Source organism: Plutella xylostella, chromosome 20 (assembly GCF_932276165.1).
Source record: "Plutella xylostella chromosome 20, ilPluXylo3.1, whole genome shotgun sequence".
NCBI classification, from domain to species: Eukaryota; Metazoa; Arthropoda; class Insecta; order Lepidoptera; family Plutellidae; genus Plutella; species Plutella xylostella.
The window spans coordinates 7,139,756-7,156,372 of NC_064000.1; the positions used below are offsets into that span (position 1 = coordinate 7,139,756).

The 16,617-nt window shown below is 36.8% G+C and overlaps 3 protein-coding genes across 3 annotated transcripts; 2 read left to right on the plus strand and 1 right to left on the minus strand.

Annotated features, from left to right (window-relative positions):
• Positions 1-218: 218 nt before the first annotated feature.
• LOC125490121 (ommochrome-binding protein-like) lies at positions 219-1,484 on the plus strand. Its single transcript, XM_048628366.1, has 2 exons — positions 219-458; positions 557-1,484. Exon 2 carries the CDS (start codon positions 602-604, stop codon positions 1,418-1,420), a length of 819 nt encoding a protein of 272 aa, XP_048484323.1. The 5' UTR covers positions 219-458; positions 557-601; the 3' UTR covers positions 1,421-1,484.
• LOC105387382 (facilitated trehalose transporter Tret1) lies at positions 1,480-5,168 on the minus strand. Its single transcript, XM_011558096.3, has 8 exons — positions 4,932-5,168; positions 4,599-4,828; positions 4,042-4,197; positions 3,551-3,718; positions 2,936-3,068; positions 2,553-2,785; positions 2,135-2,329; positions 1,480-1,925 (listed from the first exon to the last, which is right to left on the minus strand). The coding sequence occupies exons 1-8, from the start codon at positions 4,996-4,998 to the stop codon at positions 1,647-1,649; spliced, it is 1,461 nt and encodes a 486-aa protein (XP_011556398.3). The 5' UTR covers positions 4,999-5,168; the 3' UTR covers positions 1,480-1,646.
• A 4,288-nt stretch (positions 5,169-9,456) lies between these two features.
• On the plus strand, positions 9,457-12,949 carry LOC105387402 (ecdysone oxidase). The gene is made up of 4 exons (XM_048628262.1): positions 9,457-9,742; positions 10,453-10,586; positions 11,045-11,208; positions 11,523-12,949. The coding sequence occupies exons 3-4, from the start codon at positions 11,165-11,167 to the stop codon at positions 12,895-12,897; spliced, it is 1,419 nt and encodes a 472-aa protein (XP_048484219.1). The 5' UTR covers positions 9,457-9,742; positions 10,453-10,586; positions 11,045-11,164; the 3' UTR covers positions 12,898-12,949.
• Positions 12,950-16,617: the final 3,668 nt, after the last annotated feature.

The following is a 16,617-nucleotide window of genomic DNA, read 5'->3' on the forward strand; positions in this document are numbered from 1 at the left end:
TAAAACAATCAGGTGATTTGGGTAAAACATCATGGACTTTAATGAAAATATCTGAAAAAAAAACCACATTTATTTTCTTAACGGTACTAAACATAACTTGTTTCAATAATTCTGTAAGTACTTAAAAATATGTCTATGTACTTACCTATGTTATGTTACTTTAATGCTTATCAATAGTAATAAAATAAAGGTCATTTGGTATGGTTTGGTCTCTTATCTGATCTTTACCTTCAACTTGACTCGAGGAAATATTAATTAATAAACAAACATTGATAAAGTGATGATCTTGAACTAGTCTCACTGAGATTATTTTCTAAATATTATGTTTGTGTAATTGTGTAGTAGTATTGACTCGAGAGTGGGTTAAATATAGTCGTATTGTAATTTGTTAAATCGTGAATTAATTATCAATACCTTATTGGATTACATTTAGCTACCTGCTACATTATAATAATAAGGTAAAGTTATTTATGATTTTTCTGGTACACATTATAATACAATTATTATTTATTCAATATGATTAATATTTTATTCATCATGTAAAATTTCCTTACAGAATTCATTTTAAATCTTGTGGTTGAAGAAATATTATGATCACAAGATGAAAGAAGCAATCATTTTACTCTTCTCTATATTCAAAACAGTTTCTTTGGGAGATAAAAAGTGCACAGGAGTGACTTTCGGAAACAGATACGCAGAGCTTTCAGTTTTGAAAGAAGGTATAAACAGGATACGTGATTTGGTCTACAATCAGAACGATCATACTATTTATTTTACATACAATCTAATTAGTAGACCTCCAAGTAGTTCAGCTGGCTACGTCACTGTTGGAAATCGGGAAGCCGGTGTCATTGATGGAATCAAAAATGCAAGAACCATAGCTGTTGACCAAACTAATAACGTAGTCTACATTGGCGGATCAGATGGTATTTACACATTAAATGATAAAAAAGTGCCCGTGAAACTTCCTGGTGTTAATGACAATATTGTGTGTCTATTCTTCAAAGATATATTATACTACACTAACCATAGAAGACAAACATTCAAATACGAAAATGATGGTGTGCTTCTGCCAGAATTGCATGAAAGTGTGGTGGATTCATTTGTTATTGATAATGATGATAACATTCTGTTTACTCACAACAGAACTTTGTTCAGGGTAAAGGTTGGAACAAGAGCCATCAATATACATGAACATTATGATGTTGACTTTTTAACTACAGATACAAATGGAAATGCATTTGTTGGTTCAAATGATGGTGTTTATGTGTACAATAAATATAAATTTAATTTGCAAAAAGTATCCGATTTAAGAACACTAACGGATATGACTTTTAATAAAATAAATGAACCTATCTATGCTGTTGCCGACAAAATCATTCAATTAAATTTTAAGCCGATTGCATGCACTGAAAATTAAAGTAAATACTTAATTATAAAGTATTAATTATTTAGCTGTTAAAATAAAATAAAAATCTGTTTTAGTTTATGTGTATTTTATTCAATATCATCAGTCAATTGAAATTTCTCTCTCACAAAATTTGTTTACCTACTACTAATACAAACAACAAGATCTTTATCATAATAAATTAAATAACAATAACATCAAAAACTTCATTGATGCAAACTAATCGAACAAAAAATATTTACACAACAGCACCAAGCTCCTTAATTTTAAGTACTTTTTCATCTTCCTCGATTTCCGCTCTGGTCTTCAGTCTATGGTAGATTTCCTCCAAGTTCCTCAGCTTAGTCTCAGGTACCACAAAGGTGACGTACAAAGAGTGGGCGAAGCAGATTCCGGCAAAACCGTAGAACAGTGTATGGATTCCGACTAGCGACGCCAGAGGTTTGAACAGAAGCATTTGGATGAAGTCAGCGAAGCATCCAGTAGAGGACGTTATAGCGGAGACAGTGCTTCGGTACTGAAAGGAAAATAGTATTTCAAATTAAAATGTTGTTGGCTGGTTGGTTTATACATTATTAATATGAAAGTAAGTTTATGGGGTTTATTATACGTAGAAGTTAGGATTCTTGTATTGTGATCGTAATTCTTCTATAGTTTTCTATAAAGTACCTAACTCTATTCAAACGCCAAACTAATATTAATTGGGACTCCAAGGCAGGTACTTACTTGGAAAGAAAACAGCTCGCTGACGATGACAATCGACACTGGTTGTAAGCCACAGCCGTTGCAGAAGATGCAGAGCCACAGCGAGCCAATAGGGAGCCAGCTGGGAGCGTCGATTCCAAGAGTTCTCAGCAGGAACCAAGAAGAGAGACCGAGCATGCTCACTCCAAACACGGTGCTGGTAGAGATGAGCAACACCTGAAATTAAAATCTGAATTAGATATTGATTTTTTTTATTTAAATTTGGTTAGCCAAGATACAGTAATGTAGAGATAGAGAGTAGTAAGTATGTATGACCATCATAAATAGCACGTATTAAATAAAAGGTCAATAAATCTAGTTTGATAATGATCGATATTAATAAGGTGAATACCTACCATTTAAAATATTTTTAAAAAAGAATAATAAAGTAATCTCATACCTTTCTTCCTGTCTTCTCCACAAAGCTTGATGCCACAGCAGATCCAGCTACTTGGAACACTCCTAGCACCATGGCTTGTTGGTTGGGGGTTATCTGCAGGCCAGATCCACCTTCTGAAGTCATCCTGAAGATGTCGCCAGCATAGTTCAGCACTGGCACTGCACCGCATATCTCTCTTGCCAATGTCAGTACCATTGCAATACGGAAAGCTCTGAACAGAATTTTGTCAGCCACTGAAAGGAAAAATATAATTTTATAGCTTGATCGTTCAAGAGTATTTCAATTATTTTTAACAGCTTGTTTGGCCAAAAATGTGTTTGTATCTTGGATAGATCCTCTGATAGGCAGCTAACAAGTTAAGACGACAGCAAAAAGGTACTTACAAATTCCTCGCAGGGCAAATTTCTTGCTACCGCTTTCCTGTTCCAGTTCTTTCCTTATGGTGTTGATCTCAAGCTGAACTGAAGGGTCGCTCTCGCTTCGACAGCGCAGCCATGCCATTACTTTGGTTCCTTCCTATAATTTTAATACAATTCATTGTTATTATTAAACTTATTAGCCACAAAGTACAAGGTAAAATGCTAAAATAAATATTAACATCAGGTATACTTAAGCATAATATATCTTCTCATAACTTTTGTCAAGATGGATCATCTCTCACACAGAATTTCAATCGATATCATATCGATAGGTATATTGATTCTTGCATTGCAATTTATTGAAGACGTCCCAAAGGAAGCGCTGACATGGCACCCCGAGGGCGGTAAACGAAGACTCGGCAGACCGCGAGAGACATGGCAGCGCTCTGTGAACAAGGAAATGGGCCAGGCGGGGATGTCTTGGGCGGATGTCTCTGAGCTGGCCCAAGATCGTAAAGAATGGCGGCGCTTCACTTCGGCCCTTTGCTCCCCAGCGGAGATTGGGAATAAGTAAGTAAGTAAGTAAGTATTGCAATTTATTCTGTAAAAAGATCCAAAACGTCATCTAGGTACACTTACTTTAATATCACCGTTTCTGACAAGAAAGGCGGGAGATTCGGGCATCATCACGAACAACAGCAGATGGGCGGCAGGCACAGCGAGGCACGCCAGCAGACACGTTCGGTAGCTCAGCACGTCCCCCAGCACATATAGCAACAGCGTCCCCAGGGTTTGGTTCAGGATCATCTGTTGAAGAAAATATGGAGGCTATAGAGGTAGTGTATTTTCTTATGGTGTTCAATATAATAGATCTTTTAGGTCGCATTGGCGAATGAGCAGTGGTTGCCCTCCCCTTTTCTATAACTATGGTGTTCAAAACGAAACACGGCCTAGAGTTCATGAAGCCGCTGAGTCTTACTGAAAAAGCAGGAAATACTTACAGGACATGTCTACATAATAATTATAGGCCTTCAGTGGTGCCTCGGAATCCATCCCGTATAAAATTTATGGACCTAGGACCTAGTATTATACCTGGTGTTATTTGAAGTCGACCAAGAAAACAGTCTTACCAAGCTAGCCAAAGCCCCTCGGATGCAGTTCTCGCTGATCTCCTTGACGTAGAGCGGCGTGATGACGTAGCAGCCCGCCATGCCGGTGCCCACCAGGGCTCGAGCCAGCACCAGCGCCCAGGTCTCCATGGAAGAGAGCATGACCAACCAGCAGCACTGCAAGAAGAAGGTAAAGATTACATTATTGAACGCATAATCGGTAATCGATTGTCAATAGGGCATAAAATAAGTATCTAAATACAAGCACGTCCAGTGGCATATGCAATAATTCAATGGCATGTGGAACTACTTCATTGCTCGTGAGTGTCGTCTCTCTGAGACGCCCAGTTGTACAAAGTTACTTTAAATTAAGGTATTTGTAAATGTAAGATATTTTGCTCTCTTGCTTTTACAGAGTATACGGGTCGAAAAGACCTACAACAAGAATTAAGGTCTACGTTAGTTTCAATGTACCATTGTGCAACTCGGCGTTAAATAAGCAATTGATCTAATAAGCCACCGCAGTATAACTGCATAGCACATATCTGTAAAGCAGCCTTAATAAGTAAACTACTTACCACAAATTGTGATGAGCAAATCAGCATAGAGATCTTCCTTCCGAACCTGTCAGCCAAGTAAGCAAACAAGAAGTTGGCGGGAATGGAAGTGAAGTAAGCAGCTGACGCCATCCACGAGATCTCCTGGTCAGTGAGTGGAGTGCCCCTGGGCGACTGGTCTGATTGGAGGAGTAGAGTCATTGGAGACATCCAACCAATAGCTGACCCGTATGCCAACATTGGCAAGTTTACTGAAACAAAAGCTTATGTTATTCCACTGAATGATATTTCACGTGTCGATGGTCAAGTTATTGATAATCGATTGCTTAGAAGAGAAAACTGTTGTATACTTACTTAAGACGGCACAAATGATTTGGTTAAGCTTACTGCCTTCGGCACACAAAAAATTGTATTTAGCCATTTCAGCAGTAAATTTTATCGATGATATATCAATGATATATTTTCACAAAATAATTTATTTAACTACTTAAGTATTCTATCAGTCTTTTAAATCTCCCTACTTTTTTAGCGCTCTACCTAAATATTCTCTTAGCAGCCTACATCTGTAAACTGCTGAGACGGTATGACTTCCTTCCTTCCCATTTCGCTCTTTTAAACTCATACTATTTAAACAGCGTTTTACGTTAGAACAAACATTTGCTCGGAAATTCCCTGTATATTGTAATATTTTTATTCGTTGCGTGATTTTAGCATTCTGTTTGCATCTGATAGATACGGAGTGCAAAATCGTGGCACGATTTGATAACTGCTGGGTTCATGGATGATGGATGACGAACAATAATACCCCATAGGTTTATTAACTGTACTAATTTATCCAATATTGGATACATTACATCCGGTCATCCTAGAAGGGAAATCTCGATTTTGCACAGCCGCAAGATTCGATTCACTGCAATTTGTACGGCTTGTTGACCAGGCGCCCCTATCGATAAAGTTTAAAACTAATACGACTTACTTATACAAATTCTAGTGAACTATAGTCTATAGAATTAGGTAGGTACGTTATAATCAAAAACCTTTCTAAACAACAGAAGTTACTATAACTAATCCTTATAAATACTTACGCCCATAAATTAATAATGAAAGAAGCCATGTCCTGTTTGGTTTGTCCTAAAAAAACTTCTTAGTTTGGTTAAGGAAAGTCATCATACGGAATCCACTCAGTAGCTTAGTACGTGAAACTCGTGTTAGCTTCCTAAAGTAAACAAACAGTAACAAAATACTATCTTAGTGTTACTTATTTGCTTTTATATTTTTAGTTTCTTTCGGTCTTATCAGACAGTTGCTATCGTGTCATGGAAAAAAATGAGATGAGTCTGCGTGACCACACCCCTAAAATTTTGAAAGGCTGACTGGGTGCTATATAAAAAGGGTCATAGTCTAAGCTTCCGTGTGGCCGTAATCCCAAAACACGTCACTAGATTCAATCCACTGCTTTCCGAATCAAATCTTCAAATCAGCCACCCTTTCGCAAGTCGGCACCCCATCTAGCCGGAGGGCGTCCCACACTACGTTTGCCTAATCGTCGTCTCCACTCCATAACACGTTCATCCCATCGGTTATCGGTTCTCCGACAGAGTGATACGTAGTTTTTGCAATTTGCTCTGAATTTTCTTCAGGCACTGTCCAAAATCTTATCGATATTTAGAAGCATGTGTAACTCACATGTTCAAACACATTTCAAGTCACAAGGAAGATTATGTAGCTGAGTAAATTAAGAGTATAAATTGTTAGATAACTGTTGCTTCCCCAACTTCCCCAAGATCCGCATCTGAAGGTAGATAGCGATCTCTTCAATGTAAATATTTAATTGGATTTCCCTGTCTTCGTCTAGAGTCACCGTCCCATAGCATCATGGAGTAACTATGCTACTGTTTACTTTAGAGTAAGTAAATATTGTAAATGAGTGTTTGCATTACATCATAAATTGGAGTAAAAGAAAACAATCATAACATTAACGGTAATACTGACATATCTTATTTATGATTACAGCATCATCATTGTGCTGTCAACTTTGCTGGTACAGTAGATGATTTTATAATCACGTGCATTCTACAAATGATGAGTAAGTTAATATTATTAGTAGCGGACAATAGCTAACTATTATCAGAAGAGAAACAGCATAGCCCTTCACAGCTGAAGCCATGAAAAAGATATGAATCTATGTCTGAATGACATAAACCCTAATTAACTAACTATTTCACGATTTCAGTTAGAAAAAATTTTTTTTTTTGTAGAGGTTAAATATTTTTTCATGAACGGGTAAATATTTTCTACTGAACCCACAATTAAAACATATTATACTATCATTACTATCTGAACATCTTATCATTCGAGTAGCATTCCATAGTATGTGACTAAAATTAAGTAACTTTATCATCTTGGTGACTTACTGTCTCGATACAGTGTGTTTTGATCTTGCTTTCTTGTTTATATCCATTTTATATCTAAATATTATTAAGGTTGTCTAATTTAATAACTGGTGATTTGGCAACATCTGTAGTAGAGCTAGCATCAGTGATCGTAAACAACTGATCATTGAACTTTACCAACACATAGTACGGTCACTTATTGGATGGGTGACCGATTTCAAGTTGTTGTTTTCTGGGCGCTTCCGTGCTTCGGACAGCATGTTAAGCCGTGGGAGTCGAGGGACCCGGTTGCTGTTTCGGCGAGAGGCCTTCGGGCAGCTTGAAATCATCTGACAGTCGGGTTGCCCACTTACCCGACTAACTCTCAGCACAAGATTGCTTGTGTTGCGGTCCACCAACCCGCACAAGGCCAGCGTGGTGGACTAGGCCTAAAACTCTTCCTTCATTGGAAGGAGACCCGTGTGACGAAGCTTTGGGGACGTAGTGGGCTGTGATGAATAAATTCATGATAATTTTGGTAATGGCCAAAGGAGAAAAGTTCAGATTACTCTTCTAAAGTGTCACACGGGTCCGTTAATTTTAGTTGTCTTGTTAAAAAAGAAGATGTTTCAGCGTCTATAAAATTATTCTAGGTTCTTATCATACCTCTTATAATACCTACTTAGGTATACTAAAATTAGATTTGGAAAAACCAACACGTTGTAAGACAATGAACGACATAGTTTAAGCTTAAAGATATGTTTGAACATAATTATTTAAAATATCACTATCACATGACGTCAAAACGTACACCTATGCAAATAATGTTTCTTGTGTTTATTTAGGTTAACAACAAATATTATTAAAAACTCCTGAAAAATGTCGCTTGTACATACAAGTAGGAAGTCAAAATATTAATCAGTGATATAACAAGTGATTTACACAGAATCCTAGTCAGAGGCCGAGAGAACAGCTTCAAAACATCTGACAGTCAGGTTGACCACCGACTACTCTCTCAGCACCAATGACGAAGGAAAAAAGTTTATTCTCTTTATTCCTTCTTCATTGCTCAGCACAGACATGCTTGTGTTGGGGTCCACCAACCCGCACAAGGCCAGCGTGGTGGACTAGGCCTGAAACTCTTCCTTCATTGGAAGAAGACCCGTGCCTCTACAGTGGGGTCGTGATGGGTTATGATGATGATGAACACAGCACGGCTATCCTGTACCCAAGTGAGGCAGCTCAAGAAGCGGAGAGAACAATATAAAAATATGTGGCTCTAAGCTGCAAATGAGAGTAACAGGACTAGAAGAAGAAGGGTATAAAACGGTGAAGAAGTGCCTACAAGTGTTGGTTTTTGGCAGAAGTATACCTACACTTATCACCAAAGTATCTTTAACGGTTTCCAAACAGGTTCGGTGTAATAAAATTACCCGTAAGTATACTGTATATTGGAGTTCTTAACCTGACTATAGGTAATTATTTGTCTTTGTGTATAAGTTTTACTTTTAGTTGAAGGTCTTAAAGTGATCTTAAAGGTATTAGTTATTGCAAACTAATATTTTTGAATTCGTAGACATAGCGTTTCTCATAATAATACCTAATAATAAACAACTTTTGTTTAACAGTTCTATTGATGAATATGAATTTGAAAATAAAATTCTTTTCAGCTTAGACTAAAATTTTATTTTTATAAACCAGTAGTATTTCTAAATATTTGTAAAGTAGCTCTTGCGTGTAGATTAAAAGAGTTATTGCGGTAGTTCTAGACATTTAGTTCATTGGATAATTAGCCCTGTTACACCAATATTATAGTCATTATACAGGGTAGCAATTTATTAGTGACATTTTCATTATAGGACCCACTCTAAAATCGCGTAAAAAATACCATTCTGGCATACTTACAAAGAATGCTAGGAGGGTCACTCTTTAATCGACGAACGAACAAGCGAGAATTGTCACGCAATAATCGACTCGCTTAAATACAACGAGCGGTGGTAGTTCAGTCGGGTAAGCGCCCGCTTCTCACGCCAGAGATGCGGGTTCGAATCCCGGCGCTGACATGTAGGTACCAATGAGTTCTTTGAATTTAAGCGTCGTGGTGGAAAGTGGTCCAAGCTTAGGAAGGCAGTTTAGACCTTAAGGTTCCACTTGAGTCAGGTACCTATACCCCCACAGAGAATAGAATAGAATACAGCGAGATACTCGTAGAGTCGTGGTTAGCGCTGCAGTTTTGTTTTTCCGAAGCTCCACTTACCACTGCTCTATCTCATCTATTGCGTGATTTTTTTGTTCGTTCGATCGTCGATTTTGGGAGTGACACCTCAGAAGTTGAGGTGGTGCGGAGTGTGATAGATAGATTCACCAGACCCTGTAGCACGGGGCGCTGTTAAGACGTAACAATAAGAGTTCTCCGTCGCGCTCGCTCTTGAGGCAGCGCGATGCGAGTGACCGCGATGCAAAACTCTTGACACGTCTTAAATGCGCCCCGTACTCGAAGGTGAATATCACTGGTAAAATACCACTCTGTATATTAGCCTATCTCCTAAAATAGTCATTAAAAAACCTAACGCAAATGGTAATAGTGTTCTAAAAAAATCTGATAAGACCAAGTAGCAGGTACAGGGTTTAATGTATTTTTTATAAGTTATTTAAGTCAACCGGTTTGGTTGAAAAGTCTTGTCTAATTTTATTGCAAAATGTGTAGAGTGTTGTGTGTTTGCGTGTTGTTGTGTTTTTTACGTTTAAACGCTGCTATTTTTATTTCATGGCCGGAAAATGCGAAAGTTTCAGGTAATTTCGCCAAGTTTAATTGAATTCTGTAGTTTCTCTTTTGCCTTTTGCTCATTGAATTAAGTATGTTTATTTACTTACTAATAGTATTATTCATTTACGTTTTTAGGTTTCTGTACCACAACATTTTAAACAGGACTCCTATCATTTAACTGTCCATCCGTCTGTTTGTCACTTAGATAGATTAAAAATATGGTGTAAAGATGATTCCTGTGAGAGACAATCGACGATTGACGATTTTAGAGATTTCCATATCAAACTATATTAATTATGTTGTCTTTCGACTTTGACACCGATTTCGCATATTTCTGCGTAACTCGGAAAATTGTGAACTGTCACAGCAATCATCTTTGCGTTGTATAAAATAAACTCGAGAACTTTACTCGTCAACCCTAACGATACCCGTTGGGGTAGACGAGATCTCAAGTGGAGACCACGAATAGACAAACGCAGCGTAGGACGCCCTCCTGCCTGCTGGACTGATGACCTTAGGCGGGCCGGTAGTGGCTGGATGAGGACGGCCGAGGACCGAGTGTTGTGACGCTCCTTGGCCTATGTTCAGCAGTGGATGATTATTGGCTGATGATGAGGATAATGCAATAAAACCTCTATGGTCTAAATAGATGGAGATCGCTAGGCCTATGTTCAGCAGTGGATGATTATTGGCTGATGATGAGGATAATAAAATAAAATCTCTATGGTCTAAACAGATGGAGACCGCTTCGACATCATCATAGTGGGCGCGGGGTCGGCCGGGGCGGTGCTGGCGCACAGGTTGTAGGAGGTCGCTTGCTGGCGCGTGCTGGTCATTGAGGCTGGCGGCGACCCGTGTATTAATGGTGTTGTGAGTTGTCTTGAAATATCATTTTTAGGGCACCTATGTATCTAATACTGTAAAAACTGAAGCTTTGAGTTCGATTTTAGGATTGTATGATGTTAAATTATGAATAAAATCTGTTACATCGTGTAAAGTATTCGTACTGGAAATTAATCACTAAGGGCCACTTGCACCAACATAAATTAAATTAAGATATAGTGCTAAATCTCGATTTATGCCAAATTTATACGGACTGACATTTCTTAAATCGAGATATTAACACTTTGGTGCATTGGAGAATTAACGAAGCGATTGCTGTTAACTTTAATTTTGACAAAATGATTCTTCGATAATTTTCATGCGTGTAACATTTAATTATGTGGAAAACATTGTTCATAGTTAGGTACTACAGCATCCTGACATTGTGTTTGATTTTTTTACGCATTACTTAGCAATTATAAGTTTTCTAAAACATTTTCACCCAGGTGCCAGCCCTATTCCTGCTAACCCCGCACTCAGCTCAAGACTGGGACTACCACTCCGTGGACGATGGCGTCACGAGCCAGGCTCAGAACGAGGAGCGGTGCATCCTCACTGCCGGCAAGATGCTGGGCGGCACCTCCAGTCTGAACCACTTGGTTTGGGCCAGGTAAAATGACGATTATGTTTATCGCTTATAAGTTCAAAAAAACAATATTCAAACATACAAAATTCTTAAATTGTTTATTGTCATAAACACATTAAGTACATTCAAAAATGGCAAGGGCCTTTGTATTAGGAGGTAGCCTGTCTTACTTGGTACCACATGAGTGTCTTCTTCTTATATCGATTTCTGATATCGTTGATGATTTCAGTAGAGCAGTTTACCTCATCAGTTTAGGTGTTTGCGTTTTTATGTTAGGATATGAGAAAAAGAAGTAGTTTTTAATATTTCAAATTTTTGTAACTTCTATTTCGTTACAGGGGCAAAAGAACAGATTTTAATAATTGGAACGAGCCTCTATGGTACTGGGAAACCTGTCTACAGTACTTTGAAAAAGCTGAAACTATGCTAGATCCTGAAATCGTAAATAGCCCTGACATACGGTACCACGGCCAAGATGGGCCTATCACGCTTACTGGCCATGATAACAAAACATACTTTGCAGAAGAAAAAACGCTGTTGGATTCCTTTGCTGAATTAGGATATGACATAGTAACTGATACAAATGCGCCTGACGCCCTAGGTTTTGGTAAAATGCAGTACACAGTGTATGAAAACAAAAGAACAAGCACGGCATTAACATACTTGAACCAAGCAAAAGATAGAGATAATTTATTTGTGCTCAAGAATACGGTTGTCACAAAAATAATAATAGATGACAACAATACAGCTACAGGAGTTGAAGTGGTTACTAGTTCCGGGTCCAAAATAAGTCTTTATGCTGATTTAGAAGTGATATCATCAGCTGGAACATACAATTCCCCCAAATTGCTTATGTTGTCGGGAATTGGTCCTAAAGAAGAATTACGTTTACACAACATAACATTAAGGGCAGATCTTCCAGTAGGGCAGAATATGCTCGACCATGCCTATGTACCTCTGGTTGTTACAGGGAAAAGAAATATATTTACAGCTGTGCAAACTTTGGCAGCCGTTTTAGAAATAGGGACATTTCCCGTACCAGCTGTTCAAGGATTCTTCAGAGTAACTGATTCAAGTAGTTTACAACCAGAAATTCAAAATTTTGCCAACTATTTTGGTGCTGCATCCCCACTTCTGTATATTCTTTGTAGATTAACTTTCAACTTTAAGGTGTCAATATGCGGAACTATATTGAAAAAGTCTATATTCAGCGAAGTCATATTTTCTCTTATAAATCTTGAACATCCAAAATCTCGAGGTGTCGTGAAGTTAAGAAGCTCTGATCCAAATGATGCGCCATTGATATATACAAGGTTCTTTAGTGAACCCGAGGACCTGGATGTCCTAGTAGCCGGCGTAAAACAATCCATCGCTCTCACTCAAGCAAAATATTTTAAAGATGCTAAATCGGAAGTAGTGCGATATCCTTTACCAGAATGTGATGATTTAGTTTATGGAACTGATGCTTATTGGAGATGTTTTGTTCTAATTACGTGTAGCAGTAATTTCCACACTATAGGCACTTGCAAGATGGGTGTTGATGGTGTTGTTGATCCCAGACTAAGAGTATACGGTATTCGAAACCTGAGAGTTATAGATGCTAGTGTGATGCCGAAGCAAGTCAGTGGTGAGACTAATGCTGCTACTATTATGGTGGCTGAAAGAGCAGCTGACTTAGTAAAAGAAGATCACGGATTTTTTGGATGGGATTAGACCTATTTATTTGTAAATACTTTTAAAATACAAAATAAAGTAATAAAATTGATGTTCAGTACTATTATTGCAATTTTCTTCCAGGGTTGAAAGGATTTTCTACCAGGTAGGTATAAAAACGCTATAATTTACATTATATCTTGTCCTGATAGAGTTAGGATTATAAATAGAATAATTTAACCTTAAATCTTTTGTTTTTTTTGTTTGTTGATAACTTTGGCATTTATAATCGTGATAAGTCACTACCTACCTAATTACAATTATGATGGGTGTATGTTGACTGAGAAATGTAATTGTAGCAAATACCTATTGCATAAATTTAATTATAGGTAAACATGAAACATTTAGATACGAGCTCTAATGTATTAGATGGATTTTAATTTCCTATAAGACAAGTAATCTCATTAAAAAGTCAATTACATTAAAATACAATGTATGTAGACACTTTGAATGGTACCTCGTTTCTAGAACAATGTCTGCACAAGTAGAATATTTACCAAACAACCATGTGAATAGTGAAATACATCAAGTTATTTATCCACTCGCTTTTATTAATAAGTTGTGCTTTTCATCAAAATTCAATCTTAAAGACAAATTTGTCACACCTAACACAAAAATATACATTTTTTTTTCAGTTATTATAAATATTTCATTTGTTAGTGTACATTTGTATGGATTGTATTTAGGATTAAACACTTATAGTGGATTTAGCACAAGATATTTAGTAACCCTAGTTGACAAATCAGTAATATCTCTTGAATTTGTGACAAATTTATTTTGTGGTATCACTAAAAGCCATCTAGTAGTTGAAATCCTACTGAAAGCACAAAAAATCGGAAGGAAACTCAAAAAATTTAACATAAAGACAAAAGAATATAGACCGCTTATATGGGGGTTAATAGGAGTAACGATGTCTTGCCAACTGGTAGTAGCTCTAAGCAACATGATCATTGAGCCACAGTTGAGTATAATAACACAATTTCTTGACGTTGTATTCACGTGCGCTAGAGTTTATTATGACATCAATATAATTTATCCCATATTTTTCATTGATTTTCTATCGAAAAACCTAAAAGTTTGGTCAGAGCATGTTAAGAAGTTTGGAAATCTTCCAATTCCTGAAAGACATTTGAATACAGTGAAAGCTGAAGAACAAGAATTGAATATGCTTTTTGAAACGTATAATTTAATATTTGAAGTTCGTAAGGTCATCGAAAACGTTTTTGGTGTTGCAGTGAGTTTTAAAGTTATTATAATTTCTTTATATGTATAATTCATTATTCGCAACAGTGTTTTGCATTTTATAAAAACATTTTATTCTTTCAGATAATCGTGTACATATTGGAGTTATTTTTATTTTCATTGCTACATGTCCAAGCGCACGTCATTATGCCAGAAGTAAGTTATAATACAATACGTACACGGGATCCCATTCAATAATCTTAGCTACCTTGGCTTCGCGTATTCTCTACTCTTTTTCAGGAACTGTCTGATTCTGAACTTATTTACTTGGCTGTCATCCGCTACGTGTGTTCCATAATGAAGATTTTCACTTTAATCATCATAGTAAGCAGCAAATGTCAATGTTTGAACAACAATATCAGACTCGCCAACACCACAACCCTGATTGTCCTCAAGACTACCCAAGAGTGTGAGATTTTTGTTTAATCTTAATAAGACTAAGTAGGAGGCATGTTCATATCACTGACGAGCTATAGAGCACTGTATTCGAGTATCAATTCAAAATATTTCAAAACATTCGTGATTGTCATTATTTTTACGAAATTCTCTGGGGGTCTCTCAAGGGTCCGTAAAATGGTCCGTTGGATAAATAAAAAAAATATTGTCTGAAGCAGACGATACCTAAGATTCCCTCCATCCTTTTGTCGTGTTGCAGTGGCATTATCACGGTTCTGTAAGAACGTATTGCGTGTGAGCGCCTGCGAGTGCGACGCGTGGAGTGCATGTGGTCTGTTCACGGTGGACGCCAGGCTGCCGCTGCGAGTGATCGGCGTCGTCGCCACCTACACCGTCGTGCTGCTGCAGTTCGCACTCTTGTAGTCCTTGACAGTCATGCCTGGCCCAACAACTTCTCAAGAGAGCCGTGTGTAGGTAGTTGATTATTGTTACTTTGCCGACTCTTTTAGAATCAGTGATACGGATACATATCAGTAAAATTACAGAGCCACCACAGTGATAATAATTATTTTAAATATGTTTTTAAAAATGTAGACTAATGCTGCTAAAATTATGATTGCTGACGGAATAGTAGAAGGTTACGGAAGGATGAAGCAATCGACGATGTTTATTACCACTTTTTTACCTAATTACAATGACAATCATTATTAACCTACATTTGCATGTTATGTAGATGATTCAGTATACCCTAAGTATGCGGATCAAAAAAAATGATAAGGAATAAATTATATGATTTCTTGATATTGTTTGTATTCATTAATCTAAAAGCCATCAATATCATAGATTAAAGTAAGGCACCCGTAACCTACAAGTAATGTTGCCAACACATTTCCAATAGCCCTTCAAGATGTCAAGTTCTTTTCAGTCTACAAATTATTTGAGTAATGAATTCCTGAAGATTATCAAACCCTTATACATCACTGACTGTGTAATAATATCGAATAAGTTTCGATTAAAAAGAAACTGTATAACACCTAACACAAAACTTTATAGTTTTTTCTCGATTTTGGCAAATATATTTTTTGTATCTCTTCATTTCATAAGGAATTTTGTGACTGGTACTTTAGAAGAGAAATATTTCGCCATCGGCTTTGTTTTCATAGCCAATATAGTGTTAGTAGTTATAGAATATATTGTGAATGTATCATCAGGAATATTAAGGAGTGAGTCTATAGTGGATATACTGTTGAAATTGCAATCAATTGATGATATCCTTCAGGATAAGGAAATAAAGAAATTTGAAAGACTCAAAAAGTTGACTCATGGATTGCTGTTTGGTGTTTTGGCATTACAAACGTTTATAGCTACATCAAACGCAAGGTTTTTTGTGGGTGGAAGCGTCCTAGAGTTGTTTTTATCATTCAATAGATTTTTCTTTGATACTCATTTAATATACTCAGTATTCATCGTAGACTTTTTGACATCAAAGCTCAATTTGTGGTCTTCAAAACTAGAGGCACTAGCTGATGAGCCCCAACGTGTTTCTTCATCAGATTTAGACGATATAGTTGATAGAGATATCCTGTTTTCTACGTTTAGATGTATTCTACGGGTAGTACAATTGACAGAACAAGTGTTTTCTTGGCATGTAAGTTAATACCCGCAGCATTAAATGAATTCTTATTTATATTTTTTAGCCATGCTAAATGTTTGATGTGTTGCATTTCAGATATGTTACTATACCGCGGAACTATTTTTATTTATTATTATTTATGTACAAGTGAGCTTAACTGGATCTAATATTATTGTAAGTAACTACCTTAAGTTTATGCAGTTACTGAAAATCGTATATACATATAATTAGTGTGTAAAATTAAAACTTCAGTAACACTAACTTATTATTTACTTTTCCAGAGCCAGATAAATATGGATCTCTTCACATTAGCAATCGTGCGGTATTTCTTTTGGACATCCAAAATTATAATTTTTATCATCATAATTTGTGTGAAACGAGAAATATTTCATACCAAGTTTCTTCATGTCAGATCGGTTATATTATCAGTTTTATCTAGAAGCCATGAT

Coding starts and splice junctions, on each gene's coding strand:
- LOC125490121 (XM_048628366.1), top strand. CDS start 602: ATGAAAGAAGCAATCATTTTACTCTTCTCTATATTCAAAACAGTTTCT.
- LOC105387382 (XM_011558096.3), bottom strand. CDS start 4,998: ATGGCTAAATACAATTTTTTGTGTGCCGAAGGCAGTAAGCTTAACCAA. Junction 4,198..4,598: donor TTTGCTCATCACAATTTGTG/GTAAGTAGTTTA, acceptor TTCTTCTTGCAG/TGCTGCTGGTTGGTCATGCT. Junction 2,330..2,552: donor TGGAGAAGACAGGAAGAAAG/GTATGAGATTAC, acceptor TTTTAATTTCAG/GTGTTGCTCATCTCTACCAG.
- LOC105387402 (XM_048628262.1), top strand. CDS start 11,165: ATGCTGGGCGGCACCTCCAGTCTGAACCACTTGGTTTGGGCCAG. Junction 11,209..11,522: donor AACCACTTGGTTTGGGCCAG/GTAAAATGACGA, acceptor ATTTCGTTACAG/GGGCAAAAGAACAGATTTTA.